The 21,355-nt window shown below is 27.3% G+C and overlaps 1 protein-coding gene and 1 non-coding gene across 2 annotated transcripts; one reads left to right on the top strand and one right to left on the bottom strand.

Annotated features, from left to right (window-relative positions):
• Positions 1 to 5,677: 5,677 nt before the first annotated feature.
• On the bottom strand, positions 5,678 to 5,749 carry TRNAH-GUG (transfer RNA histidin (anticodon GUG)). The gene has a single exon. It is a non-coding gene; the product is annotated as a tRNA-His (tRNA).
• An 8,346-nt stretch (positions 5,750 to 14,095) lies between these two features.
• LOC115698779 (protein STRICTOSIDINE SYNTHASE-LIKE 10) lies at positions 14,096 to 19,776 on the top strand. Its single transcript, XM_030625952.2, has 3 exons — positions 14,096 to 14,431; positions 14,637 to 14,906; positions 19,075 to 19,776. Exons 1-3 carry the CDS (start codon positions 14,157 to 14,159, stop codon positions 19,604 to 19,606), a joined length of 1,077 nt encoding a protein of 358 aa, XP_030481812.2. The 5' UTR covers positions 14,096 to 14,156; the 3' UTR covers positions 19,607 to 19,776.
• The last annotated feature ends 1,579 nt before the right edge of the window (positions 19,777 to 21,355 follow it).

The following is a 21,355-nucleotide window of genomic DNA, read 5'->3' as shown; positions in this document are numbered from 1 at the left end:
ACCTAAACACCCCTAACTTGCACAGAAGCTAAAACCAAAAAAATATTGCATGAAAACCTAATTTTTACTTTGAATATAATGAGAAGAATGTTAGCTTGATATGGCTAAACCAAAAAGCCTCTAATTTATGGTCTAAATTGAAAATAAAATCTCTGGTTTGTTGCCCTTAGCTTGGCTGGACAAAGGAAGAAGAAGGAGATTTCTAACTGCTCTCTTATTTAACTTTGATAATAATCACTTAATTTATTACTTAATACTTTTAACTATTCAGCCAAAACTTATCTAGAGAAAGCTAGATCACACTAATAACTATTTCTAAGGTTAAGGGTAAATGACACATTTGTCCTTACTTTACCATGAATTATTCTCAACACTTTAGGCTAAAATGGACCAAAGCCATAATCTTGAATAATCTCGACATTCCAGATGTCTAACTGTAGTGCTCCTCTAAAACCGAGGTACATAACCATATTTAAGTGACTCTATAGGCCAAATATCGTATTCCATTATTACCGGACATAAAAATATAAAAAATATGAAATTTTATATATAACGTAATTAATACACTTAGAATTCAAATAAATCTCCTAAATTGAGAAATTATTTTCAAATGGCCTATTTCTGATAATAAGCCCTATTTTTTACTAAATAGCACATAATTATATATTAATAATTAAATCCTTAATTATTTGCTAATCTCAATGATTTAACTGCACGTTCATTATAATTTTCTCCTGTTAAAAGGATTTTGTTCTCAAAACCTAATATGAATAACTCTGGATATTGAGCCCTCATATCGAACTCAAATTTCCAGGTAGTTTCCTCCAGCTTACTGTTTCTCTATAGTACCTTGACCAATGATATGGTCTTGTTCCGAAGGACTTAATCTTTTGTGTCAAGGATTTGTACTGGTTGCTCCTTGTATGAAAGATCTGTTGGAAAAGTTCTTATTACAAGAGAGAATAGGAGGATTACAATCAAAATACTCAAAACACAAATAAAAGTATTTCATCAAGATTACAACAAGGCTAGAGAAGAAGAAGAAGAATAACACACAAAAAGGTTGACCAAGGCTCAAGGACCTTTGTCCTAAAAGTCATTTCCTCCCTCATATGGACACTTAGGGAAACTCTAGAAATGCTCTTAAGGATTTATCAAGCCTCATATGCTCAGCCTAGTGTCTAAGGATGAGCATATCCTCACAAGGTTCTAACCACAACAAATGGTTTCAACTACTTCTCTTACAAGTGAACAATATGGCATCTATTTATAGAGTTTTCACTCTCATATGAACATGAATGACCACCATAAAGCCCTTGGATGTTACCAATCATAAATTAGGCGTTTATGGTATTAATTGGGTAATTTGGAGGAGTTTTGGGCTGTTAGAAAGACTCCCAACTTTCAAAAACGTATGAAATTGTATGCTGAAAAAAACAGTAACTAGTTACTAGTTATCATTTTTTCAGCTTTAGCCAATTCTTCTCCAAAGTGTTCCAAATCACTTCCAGTTAATTTTGAATCATTTATACACCTTATAAATGAATAAATCAAGTCTCCAACAACTATATATTCAATAGCTATCATTCATTCACATTCATAAATAATTAGTAACATCTTTTACTTTAAGAGTAAAAAAGAGATGAGAGTTACATATTCAAGTGATCATCAATTTAAAGGATTTGCAACTCCTATTTTGTGATCATTCTACACATTTTGTAACTCCATAATGTATGTTACAATTTGATAAAATTAATACTTTTTCACACTTAATTATTTAATCTAAATATTATATTATATAAAATAATATAACATTCCCCTACTAGATTAAATAATATCTCATTTGTAGCAAATAATTTTATAACATAACATTTTATTTAATCAATCAAACATTATTATGGAGTAATATAATATTCTCCCACTTGATTAAATAACTCCACTCTAATAGAAACCATTGCATTTGTGCATAGTGTAAAATGTTTTCCGACTTGAATTTTACCTTAGTGTAATTACCACAAAGTTTATCAAAATTTTGGTTGCCGTAGCATTGAACCACTATTCCTTGATAACAAACCGGTGATAACCCCACCTAAAACTTGATATTCCAAACTAACTCATGTGACTCTATTGGCCATCCGTCACATTTTTCATTACCACCGAGCAAAAATCATAAAAATATTAATTTTCACATATAGCATAAACAATACACCTAGAATTTAATAAAATCTCAAAAATTGAAAAATTATAATCCTAATGCCTATTTCTTAAAAATAGAACCCACAACACAAACTATTAATATATAACAATAAAATGCAAATGATTAATGCTAATAACCCTACTAATCTATATCATAAATATGTGGTCATTACACACTTTAAGGATTTCTCAAATCTTTTATGTTTTTTTTAAGAATCCATGTTAGGGTGTTAGATTAGATTAATCTAGCATACTTGAGTAGTAAAAGTAAGATCCTTGTAAAATATGCTTTCCAACATGCATATAATGGTGCAATTGGTACTACAGTAAAAATTTGCAAGAGTCCATTTAAGGGCTATTGTAGGCATATTTTAGAATTTAAGGGATTAAATATTTGTTGAATTAGAATCTCAGATGAAGGTTGCAAGGCAAGTCTACCCATTTAATAGAAAAATTTTATTTGTTAATAGTATTTCTAGATGGACTTTTACATTAAACTATGTAGTTGATTGGGGTTGTATATCTGATAACTTGGCTGTTACAACTCAGCATCAGTAATTTTTTAGGTTTATCTATTTTTTGCCTTTCAACTTTGTTTACACCTCTCGTTAAAAGACCTATTTTTCTCAAAATGTTCCAGAATTTAGATTTTGCGCTCCCAAATTAGAGTGGGTGGTGGATTTTTGGTGGGGGTGGTTTTGGGTAGCGAGTAGGACGAGGAGTGAAAGGGAGGCATAGGGGATGACAGTGTGATCTTGGGGCAGTCTAGCTCAAACAGAACTGAGTAAAGAAAAGCTTGAATGGAGGGAAGCATTGGGTTGAATAGAAAGGGAGAAGCTGAGGACGATGGCCTGTAGTTTGGGGTGATGCAATGGGGTTGTTTAGATCGAGGTTCAAGTGAGGTAGGACAGTGACTGGGAAAGGCAAAAATGATAGTTGGAGCTAGTGGCTATGGAGGTTCAAGTGTAAAAGGATGAAGACGAATGGGAGAGAGAAGAGAAGGGTCGGGCTAAGAATGAAAAAAGAAAACGGAAAAAGATAAAATAATTTATTTATCTTTTTTTTTTTAAAAAAAAAAAGAAGAATTAAAGTAACTTTATGATTTGGACCAATAATTGATCAGTTGCTACTAATTCCAAAAATAAGCCATAAACAACTAAATTCAAATAGTCTCTAACACAATTCAACCTCAAATAAAACTAAACCCCCGAATTTCCAAAAATCACAAAAAAGAACCAAACTTAAAACTTCATAAACAACAAGGAATAAAGTATCTAAAACTTACCTTTGACTTTGGCTTAAGGTTTCTCCTCAATCCTTGCTCAAAATTGCTTGAATATGGTAGCCTAAATTTGGTTTTTCCTTGGTTCAAAGAGGGTCACGAGAGAGAGAAAGAGAAGGATAAGATTTCTTTAGATTTTCTTATTTGCTATAAATGAAATAAACCCCTGATTCTATGTTTTTATTCTAGCTCCACAAATAAGAACATGTGAGATAAATCTACAATATCCCAAAGACAACATCCAAATAAATGGCAAAATTCTAATTTTGTCCATACTTCACTCTTAAGCAATCTTAAGGCTTAGAGATAAAATGGTCAATAATCATAATCCCGCCTAAAACCTGATATTCTAAACTAACTCATGTGACTCTACCGACCATCGATCTGTCGCATTTTTTATCATTGCCGAGCAAAAATTATAAAAATATTAATTTTCACATATAGCATAAACAATACACCTAGAGTTTAATAAAATTTCTAGAATTGAGAAAATTATAATCCTAATGCTTATTTCTTAAAAATAGAACCCACAACACAAGATATTAACATATAACCATAAAATGTAAATGATTAATGCTAATTATCCTACTAATCTATATCCTAAGTATGTGGTCATTACACACTGTAAGAATTTCTCAAATCTTTTATGTTTTCTTAAGAACCAATGTTAGGGTATTAGATTAGATTAATCTAACATACTTGAGTAGTAAAAGTAAGATCCTGATAAAATATGTTTTCCAACAAGCATATGATGGTGCAACTGGTACTACAGTAAAAATTTGCAAGGATCCATTTAAGGGCTATTGTAAGCGTGTTTCAGAATTTAAGGGACCAAATATTCATGTTGAATTAGAATCTCAGATGAAGATTGTCTACCCATTTAATAGAAAAGTTTTATTTGTTAATAGTATTTTTGGATGGACTTTTACATTTAACTTTTCTCTGTAGTTGATTGGGGTTGTATGTCTGATAACTTGGTTGTTACAACTCAGCATCAGTATTTTTTTAGGTTTATCTATTTTTGCCGATCCACTTTCTTTTTACACTTCTCGTTAAAGAACTATTTTGCTCAAAATGTTCCAGACCTGAGATTTTGGGCTCCCAAATTGGAGTGGGTGGTGGATTTTTGGTGGGGGTGGTTTTTGGGCAGCAAGAAGGATGAGGAGTGAAAGGGAAGCATAGGGGATGACGGTGTGATCTTGGAGTAGTCTGGCTCAAACGGATCTGAGAAAAGCGAAGCTCGAATGGAGGGCGACGCTGGGTTGAAGAGAAAGGGAGAAGCTGAGGATGGTGGCCTGGATTTTGGGGTGATGCGATGGGGTTGTTCAGATTGGGGTTCAAGCGAGATAGGACAGTGAGTGGGTAAGGCAAAAATGATGACTGGAGCTAGTGGCTATGGAGGTTCAAGCGTAGAAGGATGAAGATGAAGGGAAGAGAGAAGAGAAGAGTGAGGCTAAGAATGAAAAAAATAAAAAGATAAAATAATTTTTTTATCTTTTTTTTTTTAAAAAAAAAAAAAAGGAATTAAATTATTTATAAATTAACTTTATAATTTGGATTGATAATTTCTCAGCATGTGGCTTTTATAAAATGAACAAACAGATCATTTAACTTATGGACTGACACATTTATGAAAATCATGACTTTAGAGATTATTACTATAATTTTTTGAGGGTGGAGATAGAGACTTATTTGCATAAGTAGAACTTTTTAAAAACGTATACTGTAATATGAAGGCTGGAGCTAGTATCTACGGAGGTTTAGGCATAGAAGGATGAAGATGAAGGGGAGAGAGAAGAGAAGAGTCAAGCTAAGGATGAAAAAAGGAAAAAGATAAAATAATTTATTTATCTTTTTGTTTTTAAAGAATTAAATTATTATTAAATTAACTTTGTGATTTGGACTGATAATTTCTCAGCACGTGGCTTTTATAAAATGAACAAACGGATCAATTAACTTATGGACTGACAAATTTATAAAAATCGTAACTTTAGAGATTATTACTGTAATTTTTTGAGGGTAGAAATAAAGACTCATTTGCATAAGATAGAACTTTTTAAAAACTTATACTATGAAGGAATAAACTTTTTCATTTATTATAATTATTTTGATATGATGAATAATTTTATTTTTTGTATGGAGAAAAAGAAATAGTTAAACAACAATAACAAGCCATTTCAGAAGGAAAAAAAAAAAATGTGTGGCTGCTGGGATTCGAGCCCAGGTCTCCACGGCCACAACGTGGAATTCTTACCACTAAACTACAGCCACTTCTTTGTTTGATAGTCTCCAGAATTAATTTGATATCAAGACAAAACTGTGAAAAAAGATAAAAAAAATGTTGGACTTTTTCATATATATATACACACGAATAATTTGTGGTATAAATACTTAAGTTTAGTTGCAAATAAATATCTAATTTTAATATACTAATAAAAAAATGACACGTGGATAATAGTTTGACATTTAATAGTCAGGTACTTACGGAGTTCTAGAAATATAACTTAGGTATAATTACTGCTAAAAATTAAACTCAAGTATTTATTTATAACTGAGAGTTAAACTTAAATATTTATACCGTAAATTACTCATATATACACTAATTTAGAGTGGGTGCGTATGGCACCTAATCTATCATCCGTTTTTCTCAATTGTTTTAATCATCAATGGTATATTTTAATTTGGAATGCATTAACTTATTAAAAAGAAAGGAAAGAAATAATTACAAAGCTTAAAAAGTTATAAAAGAAAAAAGAGAAGGACAACAAAAAATGTTATATTATTTTATAATATAATAAGTGTAGATTAAAATGTAGTAATATATATTATTATGTGAATAATATGTATTAGGTGTTTGGTAAATAAATTGTGTAACATATAATTTATTTAACCTAAAATTGTAACCTACACTTTATAACATGGAGAAGAGTTACAAAGTTAATTGCTTTTGTAACTTCTTTTGGTTGATCATAATATTGTGTAATAAAAGAGATGTTACACAATTTGATGATAGGATTCAAATGGTTTGAAATATAGTTGTTACAAACTATATTAATGCTCTTTATATGAGAGAAATGAGATGGTGAGTTTGAATTCTAAGTGTGATCACCTAAACACTATATAAAGGAGTCTAATGTGCTCATTTGAGAGAGATGAAGTTTTCTATCAAAAAATGCACATTGCTAGAAAACCCTAAGGCTTGATAATTCCCAAAGCTATTTCCTAGAGAGTTCCCTTAGTGCTTAGAGATAGGGGGAAATAAGCTTTTGGACAAAGGTGTAATACCTTGTTCAAGTCATGGTGATCCCCACTAATCTACACTCAAGGTTGTGAGTGAGTGTTTATATATATTATTCTCTTATTATATATATACATATTTTATATTGCATGTGTTGTAATCTTCTCTTCTACCTTTCATATATATATATATAATATATAGTGTATATATATGTATTGTAACATATATTTAATCAGTCTCTTATTTTACTCCTTGTATTATTTTACAATAGAGTTGTAATAAATCTTGATTTTCTTCCATTGTTATAAAATCTCTAACAATCAAAAGCTTATTCCTTTTCAATGGAAGAGGTGATAAATCAAGATTGAGAGAATACAAGGATAAGAGATTTTGTGTGAAAACTATTCATGGGTGAGCATGGTGGTCATGAATATTATGTGATTTAGTATATTTTATATTATAGTAATATAATATATATTTATGATATATATATGTGAGTTATATGATATATATATGAGTTATATATATGTGATCATGTGTTTATATCATATTATATATATGATATTTGAAATTTATATCATGTTATTGTATATATATGTGAGATATATAATATATAACATGTATATATGAGTAATATATATTATATATATGTAGAGCATGTGGTATAATATATATTAGTGAGATTAAATATGTAGAAATAATTATTTCTATGTATTTATATGAGATATGCATATATAATATATATGTGTATATAATATATATCATGCATGTATATTAAAGTGTATATATGTTATATATATGTGTGAGATATGTAACATATATAGTTGTGTAATTAATATATATTATATTTATATGATATATATGTATATTATAGTATATATGTTATATATATGTATATATGAGATATGTAACATATATATTGTGAATTTAATATTGATCTCATGTGTATGTTACATATAAGATGTTGATTAGTAACATACATATTATATTAATATATGAGTTACATAGCATGATAATAATGTTGATAGTAGTAAAATAGTGTTTATTATTATTGTGAGAATTATTATCATCTATTTTATGAATAAAGAATATTTTAAATTCTTTTTCAATTTGGTGGTGAACATCTCACTTTATGAGATAATAAAAGATGGCTTTTGAGAAGTTACATCTTTTATTGGATTATAAGAGATAATCATCTCATATTATGAGATAAGAAAAGTGAACTATATGATAGTTACACTTATGAGAATTGTCTTGTCATAGCAAGAACAAATGGATTAAAAGTGGATCCAAACTTGTGAAATGAGCCATAAATTGGAAGAGCAATTTTGAATCTTAAATGATCAAAGTTGTGAACAAAATTGTTGAGAATTTTGTTAACTTTGGTATAATTTTGGGCTAATCTCAATAAGGAGATAACCTTAAAATTATGAGTAAAAATAATCACATTATTTGATGAGTAGTAATGTGAGTTTGACATTTTAATTTTGTTGAGAAAACTAAAAATGTCAAATGATATTTTTAAGGTGACCTTAAAAAGTCATTTCAAGAGGAAATACACAAAAGTGATATTTTATATACACTATGCTAGAAATGTGGGGGTGAGCCACAATGTGTTGAGACATTGTTGATTAATTTATTTGATTTTGAATTCAAATTCTAAATCAAGTTTGGCTATGTGCATAAGTGAAAATATTGACATATTTGGTGTCAAATTTTTGGTAAAAATAATTTCAAGAAGGAAATTAAATTTAAGAAAAATTATAGAGACAAAGTGGTCTTTTATATTTTAAAATCAAGATATTATCTTGATAGTGAAATGTGAAAGTGTGGGGGTGATACTCCAATATGAAAAGTTTAAGACATGTTTGGTGTCTTAAAATAAAGTATAATTTAGACATGTTTGGTGTTTAAATTAGTGTTTAATTTTGATATGCATGGTATCAAAATTATTGAGAATTTGAGTTGTGTGAAAATTAATCTTTTATGATTAAATTTTCAAAGCTTAAGTACTTAAGGAGAAAAGTGGTCACAAAGTGAACACTATATTTTTGGCATGCATGATTCACATGGAATCAATAGTGAGAGGTTATAACAAATCGCTTAATCTCCGTACAAGATTAAAGCATGAATTTTCGAGGGATGGGACCTGAACTCCCTTAGCGTCTTGCTCATTGATGGTAACCTATCTTAACACTAGTAAAAATCTAGTCTTAAGTTCAATAGGTAATAACAAGTCAATAGAGTGAATGTGGTACTCAATTGTCCCATCTATGGATGAGTACATGTTGTAAAATTGAGGGTTAAAACCAAAAGGTTTTTTAATGGAGCTTAAGCTTAAGAAAACTCACTTAAGCTTAAGAAGTGTCTAACGAGTGGTGAGACACTAAAACTCCACCTATATGGACTAGGTGGTGCCGCCTCTTATGAGAATTGGGAGTATTCTCTAGTCTATGAATTGGAATTTTGCACATGGCCATTAACGGTGCAAGAGCGAGACAAGCGGTCTCAAGTGAGCATTAGCGAGGGTGTGTGTGTTATCACCGGTTTGTACTAAAGAAATAGTGGTTCAATGCTACGGCAACCAAAATTTCATCAAACTTTGTGGTAACTACACTAAGGTAAAATTCAAGTCGAAAGACATTTTACCTAATGCACCTAAGCAAGACTTCTTTGAAAGTGTGTATTTATTCAATCAAAGTGGGGGAATGTTATATTTTGATATAATATTTTGATTGATTAAATAAATGTTACAAGTGTGTTACACATTTTAATCTAGTGGGGGATTGTTATATTATTTTATAATATAATAAGTGTAGATTAAAATGTAGTAATATATATTATTATGTGAATAATATGTATTAGGTGTTTGGTAAATAAATTGTGTAACATATAATTTATTTAACCTAAAATTGTAACCTACACTTTATAACATGGAGAAGAGTTACAAAGTTAATTGCTTTTGTAACTTCTTTTGGTTGATCATAATATTGTGTAATAAAAGAGATGTTACACAATTTGATGATAGGATTCAAATGGTTTGAAATATAGTTGTTACAAACTATATTAATGCTCTTTATATGAGAGAAATGAGATGGTGAGTTTGAATTCTAAGTGTGATCACCTAAACACTATATAAAGGAGTCTAATGTGCTCATTTGAGAGAGATGAAGTTTTCTATCAAAAAATGCACATTGCTAGAAAACCCTAAGGCTTGATAATTCCCAAAGCTATTTCCTAGAGAGTTCCCTTAGTGCTTAGAGATAGGGGGAAATAAGCTTTTGGACAAAGGTGTAATACCTTGTTCAAGTCATGGTGATCCCCACTAATCTACACTCAAGGTTGTGAGTGAGTGTTTATATATATTATTCTCTTATTATATATATACATATTTTATATTGCATGTGTTGTAATCTTCTCTTCTACCTTTCATATATATATATATAATATATAGTGTATATATATGTATTGTAACATATATTTAATCAGTCTCTTATTTTACTCCTTGTATTATTTTACAATAGAGTTGTAATAAATCTTGATTTTCTTCCATTGTTATAAAATCTCTAACAAAAAAAATATCACTAATTTTATACTTGCAAACATCACAAACAAAAAAACATACAAATTATTAAGGCAATAAGTTTGAGAGAAATATAAAAGAAAAATAAAGACTATAGGGAAAAAAATACAAATTAATAAGATATAATCTTCGTTTGAGAAAAATATTAAAATAGTAAGAAATATAAGAAAAAAAATATATAAATTATTAAGATAATTTTATATAATCTGAGAAAATATAAATAAGCATTGACTATAAGATATCTCGCCATACAGCCATTTTTAGATAAATGATGTCCTAAGTATATTTTTTCTATTGATGACAGAAACTCTTACTCCACCACCTTCGTAAATGATAAATATTTATTTGGATCTCTTAGTTTATTTTTATTTAAGATAAAAATTGTATTATATTTTAAAAAGAAAAAAATTTGTGATATCTTTAAATTAATTTTTAGCGCTATATTCTATTCAATACACAATGATAAACTTTTAATGTAAAATTTAATATTTTTATTAAAAGTATAAAAGATAATAAATTATCATTAGTTTTATGTAAGTCAATAAAAAATAATATAAATAATTAATAATTAATGCTATAGTTAATATTAATAAAATATTAAAAATGATATAAAAATAAATAATAAAATTGTATATTTATAGTGATGTAAATTTTGTATCATAACAAATGTTGTATTATTGTATTAATAATTTGGCATGTGTTAAATTTATATCATTTTTTAACACACTATTAAACCATAAATTTTACTAAATAGATTATATTATAACTTTACATCACTTTTATTTGTATCTTTATTGTCCAAATTATAAGTGCATATCATTATTAATTATAGATAAATATGGTCTTAGCAAGTTGTTGTTTGTTTTGCATTAATTCGAGAATAACTCATTATTATTATTATTTGAAATGGATATAACTCATTAAATTTTATATGTTCGAATTTCAAATGGCTTATTGTCAACGGTCAACCTCATTCTCAGTAATAATTTATTCTCCAACTAATCTAATAAATAAGACGTACATATTCAATTAATTTTACAGCCTATTGTCTTTTAGAAAGATCCATATATTTATTAATTGATTATTTCATTAATGATAATAGATATCTCCACTCTCTCTCAACTGTTCTCCACCAAAATGCTGCCCCATGACACGCAAATTTGCCGCCTGATTACGTGCGTACGTACATAATATTTATGTTTAATTATTATATATTATATACATGCATAACTATTAATTTACGTCCAAACCAAAATATGCGACGATTTTCTAGATGTAGTTGGTACAATGTGTTGGTTAACAGACAATACATTAAATAGCTATATATATTATATAGTGTATTGTAATTATTTATGATATATGATCGTAACATTCATACATTTCAGCTCATCGTCTACAAATAAATCTCTCTCAGTGGTGGAACCAGACAATGGATTGAGAAGGGGCCGAAGAAAGTGTATTTTTACCTATTTTTTTTAAAATAGTTAATAATTCATGAACCAGACAATGGATTGAGAAGGGGCCGAAAAAAGTGTATTTTTACCTATTTTTTTTAAAATAGTTAATAATTCATGAACTTTTAATAATATTAATTATGCTCTTAAAATATATAGTTTATTAAAAAATTTCTCTGGACTTTTATATTTAGTTCTTCTGACCTTCAATTCCATTATTTCATTTAAATACTGACGTGTCTTTGTAAATTAGCAATTTTGCCTGTAAACTTTGACAACTATTAAATGGTACCCCTCAAAATTTAAATGAGAAAAATTCAATATTGATTTTAATAAATCTTATAAAATTAATTTAGATCCTAAAAAAATATTTTGAATAATTAAAAAAATTAAAAAAAAAATTAAAATTTTAAAACTAAGTAAGTGATTTAAAAAATTATTTATTAATTTTGGTGTTATTTTTTAAGATACGTGTTTTTAAATAAAATAAAATTTGAAAATATTTTTTTTAAGGAATAATTTAAGTTTTTAAGTAAATTTAATATTTTTTAATTAATTTAATATTTATATCAAGTTTATTAATAACCTTTTATTAATTTTTTTGAGAATTAATAGAATATTATAATTTTTAAAATAATTTCTTTTAATAAAAGGGGGCAAAATTTTATATTGGTCAAAGTTCAGGGGTAAAAATATTAATTTTTAACGGTAAAAGAAACATTACCTAACGAAAGGGGCATAATTATGTAAATGTTAGAGTAATTTACGGCATAAATATCTAAGTTTAACTCCTATTTGTAAATAAATACCTAAATTTAATTTTTGGCGATAATAATATTTAAGTTATAATTCTGGAACAGGTACCTGACTGTTAAGTGTTAAGTAAATTACCACGTAGCAATTCTTGATTGGTCCATGTCATTAAATTTTTATTTTTTTAAGAAAATAAAAATTATAGGGTGTACTTATGGAATCAAGATCTTCTGTTAAAAGATTGTGTTTCATAGTGTATTAAACCAATCTCATTGTGACACATCAATTAATTTGAGCATTTTAAGGAAAAAAAACTTTATAGATAGTTAATTTTTTAATAAATAAAAAATTAGTTGACGTGTCAAAAACTTAGATTTGTTTAGCACAGTATGACACACAAGTTTTTTACAGGAGATCTTGATTCGTACTTATGGGGTGCAAATAGAACTCTCCATTAAATTTCTCATAGGGGAGTTCTATTTGCACCCTATAAAATTATAAATACACCCTATTATTAAAAAAAAAATAAAACTTAAATAATTTTTAAAAATTACTATTAATATTTTTTTAAAAAAAAAATTCTTCATTATTTTATGTTAATTTCAATACTTATTTTGATTTCATTTTCATAATTTTTCCTAACTCATGTATATTTTTTATATATATTTTTCTATGAAAATTTCATATAATTTTTATTTTAATTTTTTTGTCATAATATTTAAAATATAATTTAATTTTGTTTGACAGGTATACTTTTAAGAATATGAATTAGGAGAAAAAATTTAAAAAAAAACTTAGTACATATAATTAAAGATATAAATTTTATATAAAATAAAAATTATTAAAATAGGATTTTTAGGTGTAAATAAAATTTTCCTTTCCCATATCATTAAGGGAAATTTTATTTACACCCCAAAATTTTCTAAAGGCACCCCATTTTAATAATTTTAATTTAATATAAAATTTATATCTTTAGTTATACTAAATTTTTTTAACTTTTTTCTTCCAATTCATAAACTTAAAAAATATACCTATCAAATAAAATTAAATTATATTTTAAATATTATGACAAAAAAATTAAAATAAAAATTTTTATGAAATTTTCTTAGTAAAAAATTAAAAAAAAAATGTATACATGAGTTAGAAAAAATTATGAAAATAAAATCAAAATAAGTATTAAAATTAACATAAAATAATGTGAGAAAAAAATTTTAAAAAAAATATCAAGAGTAATTTTTAAAAATTATTTAAGTTTATGTTTTTTTTTTAATAATGGAGTGTATTTATAATTTGGTGGGGTGCAAATAAAAGTCCCCTATCATTAAATCTTTGTGACTAAAATACCCTCGTAAATAATTTACAACAAATTGTCCCTCAAAAAGAACCAACTTAACAACTTGACTTAGAAAAAAACTGACACATCATTATAACTTCTAAGGTTTCAATTAAAAGAAAAACAAAGTACTAATTTCCCCTATTGAAATATGTGTTACAAATAATGAAGAGTACTGAGCATTAACACAGGTAGTTGGAATAGTATTATATATATACATGAATTTTTATATCTACATACATAATATATATATCTACATAATACATACATATATTATATATTGCAGCAGCATCCAGAAACCACAAGAGAGAATATATATGATGAGAATGATGATACTAAAGGCACCAGTTTTTATTATGATGGTTTTGTTAGTTTTTGGTTATATTTTGAGTTTATCATCAGCTGTAGCTGCTTCATTTGTGTACCCTAAAAATTATGAGCAGATAGAGGTTTCAAGGGCTTCTGGTCCAGAAAGCATTGCTTTCGATTGCCATGGAAATGGACCCTACGTCAGCCTTTCAGACGGTACAATCCTAAAATGGCATGGACCAAACATGGGTTGGAAAGAGTTTGCCTTCACCTCACCTAATCGGTAATATACTAATATATAATATATATAATATATTACCTTTTCTTTGCATTAAAGTAGTAAGTTCATATTATATATATTATATATACTATATTATATACCATATTCTAGTCAGATGTATTGTATAGATTTCTTTCTTGAAGCAATGTATACTACTTGATTATATCAACGAATTTATGACAGTTTTAAATCTACTGTGTTTGATTAGGCCGAGGAGTATCTGTGATGGGTCAACGAACCAAGAGAACGAGCCAACCTGTGGAAGGCCATTGGGCCTGAAGTTTGACAAGAACACTTGTAATCTTTACATTGCAGATGCTTACTTTGGGCTTCTAATGGTTGGGCCCAGTGGAGGTTTGGCCCAACCAGTTGCCACTTCTGCTGATGGCTCACCCTTTGGATTTGCAAATGCTTTGGATATTGACACCCAAACTGGAGTAGTTTATTTTACAGATTCCAGCACCTTATTCCAAAGAAGGTATTTAAAATTCAATACCACCAAATATTAATAATTTTACATTTGTCATTAATGTATTTAAATAATCTTAAGTACATATGATACACCCATTTCAAAAAATAAAAAAATAGTACATATGATATATCCATTTAAAAAAAAAGTACAAATGATATGTCGATTCGTATGTACATATATGTGCGCAATATGTTTATTTATGTTAGCAAATTAACTTTAAAAATAAGGGAAATTTACATGCATACAATTAAATTGCAAAAATAACTTTGCTCATTATTAATACCCTAATTTACCGTTTAATTTGATTATGAGTTTGTGGTTTTTTTTCCTTAGTTTGACTCTACTGCAGCTTATGTGTTGCATTCTTATTATTTTTTAAATTTTTTTTCTCTTTGGTCTCTTTCTCTCTCTTTCTTTTTCTTTATTAATTTCACTTTCTTTTCTATAACTTTAAAAATAATTTTTATTGCATCATTAATTTGTTTTGTTGAGCTCAAAAATAATATTATTGTTACCTACTTTTTAATATAATCATTTTAAAATGTGAAAAGTATATATTTTTTTCACTTTTTTCAAAATTAAAATAACTATTTAATTGCTAACCATATCAATTATATACTTATTAGTTACATGTCACCATTGTATAATTATAAAATTTAAACACTTACAAACAAGTAACCAATTAGTATTATGTTAATATAAATATCATTAGTCACCACCATATTTTTTTATGGGAGATTTTCAATTATATACATTAATTTGTAAATAATTATAAAAATATCTTTGACCTAAATAATCCTTATAAAATACCGTTCTCGCTCATCTGCTTATACCGAAATCAATGTTTGATAGTTTAACCTTTAAGTTTTTTTGTCTTTTTCTATCCAATAGTTTTTATTTGAGGAAATTAGACTCTATACTCTTTTTATATTGTTCTCTTTCATTTTTACCCTCTTTTTTAAAACTTATCATTTTTACCTCTTTTTTTAAACACTTTACCGATTTTACCCCTGTCACATCAATATACTCTCTATGTGACTCCCTTATATCAGGGTATTTTAGGTACAATACATATAAAAAGAGGTATGTTTCAATTAAATATAAAATTAGAGGTAATTTTGGTTAATTGATAAATAAAAGAGGTATTTCTCAATATACCTCTTTTTATTTTCAGTTCTTTTCTATAATCTCAATCATTTTTTTGTGTCCTGTATTCATCCATTTTTATTTTTAAATTATTTGTCTCCCCATTCTTATTTTTTTCATAAGTCCTTTGTCTGATTGTCTCTTTCTTTTACATCTCACGACTTTGTATTTTTATTATTATTATTTTATTTTATTTTATTTAAAAAAATTATCTACTACCTTTAACTAAAAAAGTCACTCATATTGATAGTTTCTTTTACAATTTATCAATAAACAAGTAACTAAATTATAAACTTAAATAAAATTTAGCATACCAATTAATTTTAATGAAAACTATAAATACATATTAAAGTTGTCTGAATTTGTTGTATTTTAAAAAAACTTATAAGAATAATGGTATCTTAAACATTATACAATCAATTACATGTTACAAAAATTTAGTTTTCAGTAATACCATGTTATCTTTTGTTTAAGATACTTTTACATTATTATTTTTATAGTAACGTTTTTATTACTTTAAAAAATTATTAATAAAGTATAAGCACATATTATATAACTTATTAGTAAAATTAGTATATATAATAATTTTCTTAATGTAATTAATTTTTTTTTGAATCATATGCTTGTATTACTTTCAAAATTTCTCAATTTTTTATAAACTACATCACCAATTAAGGCTTGGAATAACTAAAAACACAACTTTAAATATTTCTTTTGATTCTATTATGTTGAAGATACTATTTAGTAACATTATAAGTTTTCAATTAATATATCGAAATTACTTTATTAAATAAATTTGTTATTAGTATATGATATGCTCATTTTTAAATATAACATAACAAATGACTTCAAAGTAATTTATGATATTATTTTGAATTTTATTAAGTTTTATTATTTTTTTTAACAAAATATAAAAAAGTTACTTGAATGTTGATTGTCTTTTTATAGAGATAGTAAAAAAAATATATGTTTCCCACGTGTTAAAATGATAACCTTGAAAAATAGATTACAATAGTGTTATTTTTGAGTCCATATAATAAATGTTGTGGCTGGAATAAACTTTTTGAAATTTTAAAAAGAAAAATAATGAAAGAAATATTATAATATGCTCCAACTAGAAAATAAAAGAAAAAGAAATAAGAAGGTGAAGCTATATATATATAAAGTAATAAGAAAAAAATAAATACTTTTGAGATTCATTTTTAATCTCGACACACGTGTTAAAATTAATACCGAATACTAGTGGTATTTTTTGTTTTGAAAGAGAATCCTAGCGGTATTTGAAGTAATTAAATAGTCAAAGATAATATCATAAATACTTTGAAATAGACGTTCTAATACGTAATTATCCCTTTTTTAATTGCCATCATTAGTAATTGAAAGTTTTTTTTTATATGAATAAAAATGCATATTAATAAAAGAATGAATCATTTTCATGTTGTGTGGTAAAGTAACTTTATAGTTACTTCTAAGTATTATTTTCGGTATCATAAGCAACTAAATAGTTACTTTTAATTGTGGTGACGATGAGCAAATATATATTTTTCTATTTTTCATTTAGTTAACCAAAAAGTAACAAAATTCGTAAAATTATTTTCTGACCATATTGTTGCTTGCTTAAGTTAAAAAATTATCATTGTGATCTACTCTTTAATGTGATCGTTTTAAGATGTGGGAACATATATTTTTTCCTTATTTCAAAAATAAAATAAACTATTGAGGTACCTATGATACCAATTATATACTGATTAGCTACCATTAAATTATTTTAATAATTTAAAGAAAACTTAATTTGTAATTAGTTTCTACCCTTTTCTACAATAAAATAAACTTAGAGGTTACTCAAATGTATTTTAAATAATAAGATATTATAATATAACATAAAAATAACTAACTTATTATTAAAATGTATACAATTAAGTTTTGGAAAAAACCAAAAATGTATCTCAAATTATATACTGATTAGTTACCATTCTCCAACTTTTTATCTAATTAACAAATCAAATTTATTATTAAAAATAAAAATGCTTATACTAAATAAAACTATGCTTACTTGTTATATTATATGAAATCTAATTAGTTTCTACATAAACATAAAAGGTAATTAAAAATGTAATTTCAAACGATTTCGCAATTTAAATATTTAAATATTTTACTAGTATATTATGTGAGTTTTTTTTTTCAACTTTATTGTAACTTATTAGTTTATTAAATAGACTTGAAGGTAACATAAATACTGTTATAAAAGAAAAATAAAAAAAGTAATATAAAAGTATTTAAATAACAAAACAATGTAATATATCTAAAAATTAACACAGATTTCAAAGTAACAAAAATGTATATAAAGTAAATGGTATATAAAAATAGTAGCTTATTATATTACATGATAACTCATTAGTTTCAAAAATAAACTTTAAGGTTACCCAAATGTATTTTACATATTAAGATACCAAGATGTTTACAAATAAGTTTTAAAGGTAATTAAATTGTATCTCAAACTATATGATATACAAATAAAGTTTTTTTTTTTAAAATGTAAAAGGAACTAATTAGTTTCTTATCAGCATTATAAGTAACCAAAAAGTTACTTTTGAAAACACAGGAAATTTTTTTTTAAAAAAAAAAAAACGGAATTTGGAATTATTTTTGTTTCTTTTTTGATGATGTGTCAAGGTATTATTGTAATTGAGATTTATTAAGGGATTTTTGTAATTAGTTTGTATTTTAAGTATATTATTGAAAAAATCCCTAAAAATAAAGCAAATAAGCCTCACCACATATGCAGATTTTTTCTAAAAGTTAAAAGATAGTAGTATTTAATACTAATTAGAAGTAACCGTATTACAATAATATAATGAAGTATTAAATCAACATAATTAAAATTAATAATTATTATTACTAACTATTTACAAGACATCACATCTATGCAGTGCGAGTACATAACAAATAAAATTTGAGCATCTTACATTTTTATTAATGATATATTTTTTGGTGTATTTATTATGATTTCTTTGGGTGAAATTGAAAGGGTATGGTTGTACTCAGTCTTGAGTGGAGAAAGAACAGGAAGACTAATCAAATACGACCCACGAACAAAGAAAACAACAGTTTTGCTCAGAGGCCTTGCATTTCCAAATGGTGTGGCCCTAAGCAACGATAAGTCATTTCTCCTCCTAGTTGAGTCTACCACAATGAAAATCTTTAGGTATTGGCTTCGAGGACCAAAGGCACAAACCTTGGAACTCTTCGCACAACTAGGACGGTCCTTAGACAACATTAAAACTAACCAAAATGGTGAGTTTTGGGTAGCTTTGAACACTGGCAGAGCCGTCATCAAAAGCTTATTTCACCGAAAGTTTAACGACGAAGTTGTGTTACCGAGTTGGATTCGAGACCCAGTCGCCATTAAGTTTGACAGAGATGGAAATATTTTAGAAGCTTTGGATGGCGGCGGCGACGCCCCACTTGAATCTGTTAGTGAAGTTGAAGAACATGGCAAAAGCTTGTGGTTTGGCTCTGCTGTCAAATCTTATGTTGGTGTTTTACATCCAATTAATTAAATTTATATATATAGAAATTTTTTATAATAGGAACACTTAATTTGTTTCTATAGTATAAGGACATTTATAAATCATTAATTAAGTTGAATTGTGAAAGTTTATACTATTTATTATGAAATTGTATGCACGTTATTTTAATAGCTTTAATTTTGTTAAAAAAAATTCCTAAATAATTATAATATATACAATTATAAATTTTGAAAGATGATTTTAGAAATCAAATAGGCAAAAATTCACTTTTCTTTCTCATAAAAAAAAAGTCTTGTCTTTTGACATGGTAATAGTTTGTTCCTATATTGTATTTTGAAGTGTTGAGTCATCACAGTGTTGTTGTTTTTGTTACCAATTTTCATAAGCTTACGTTCGGTTTATCATGGATCCTATGAATCGGTTTAATCCTACATTAGAAGAATAGTATGATGTGTTAAATATAGAGGATGATGAGGATGAGAGGATACTATATGATGAGAGGAAGATTTATCAGATACCGATGATAGGTGGTGCCTTGTTGGTCTCTTCCTTACGAAAAGATCAATTGATTTTCAAGCAATGCAGAATAAGATGGCAATGTTATGGCAGCCAGGTCAAGGTGTCTACATTAAAGAACTGGAGAATAATCTATACCTATTTCAATTCTACCATGAGATGGAGTTATGGAAGGGAGTCCGTGGACATTTGATCATATTTCATTGATTTTTGAACACCTTAAACAAGGAGACAATCCGCGATCAGTTATTCTAAACAAGTTGGATTTTTGGATCCAAATACACAATCTGACTGCGGGATTTATGTTTGAAAGAGTAGTTCGTGATCTTGGAAACTACATAGGCACATTTGTGAAATCGGACCCAAACAATTTCATTAGTGTTTGGAGAGACTACTTAAGGGTCCGTGTGAAGATTAATATTGACAAACCTCTTAAAAGGAAGAAGAAACTTGAATGAATAGGAGGTATGGTATGCTATGCTCACTTTAAGTATGAAGATCTTTCTACATTTTGTTTCATATGTGGTGTTCTTGGCCACTCTAAAAAAATTTGTGAAAGATTATTTGATACCCCATTTGATCAATTGGAAAAATCATATAGTCTGATATGAAAGTTGTCCCATGACGGAAAAGCCATTCAATTGGTGCAAGATGGCTGCGATGGGGTTCAATAAACAAACCTGGAGGCGTTGCTGGCATGGGTGGTTCGATGACTACTGCCGCCCATACGACAAACGGTGAAGGAATTCAAACGGGAAGATTCTAGTCAAGAGGTTCAAGCACTAAAAATCAGGGATTTTCATTGATTCAGCCGATTATAGGGGACAAAAATGAGGCTGTGATTAAGAGTGCAAATGCTGAGAATATGGGAGAGTTGTTTGAGAAAATTTGAAATGTAGAAAGAGGCAAATCACCTATTGATGACACAGCTGGTGAATTAAATGGGTCAACTGTGGAGGAATCCTTGTTGATTTTGGAGAATAAAAGGAGAAGAATGGGCCACGTTGACTTACAAGGAAATATGGACACTATTAGTTTGCGCTCCCATGCATCAAGCCCAATCAATATGATCAATCAAACTATGGACAACAATGGCATGGAAATTGAAACTGAAACAAATGTCAACACAAAAAACATGTTTGGGGCGGTAACTATTTCGCAGGCCCGCCAAGAATTATGAATGTCCTAAGTTGGAATTGCCGGGGTCTTGAGAACCAACGAGCTGTTCAATTCATAAAAGAGATAGTTACTCAAAAGAAACCC

Source organism: Cannabis sativa, chromosome 8 (genome assembly GCF_029168945.1).
Source record: "Cannabis sativa cultivar Pink pepper isolate KNU-18-1 chromosome 8, ASM2916894v1, whole genome shotgun sequence".
NCBI lineage: Eukaryota > Viridiplantae > Streptophyta > Magnoliopsida > Rosales > Cannabaceae > Cannabis > Cannabis sativa.
This window is presented reverse-complemented; position numbering and strand designations above follow the sequence as displayed.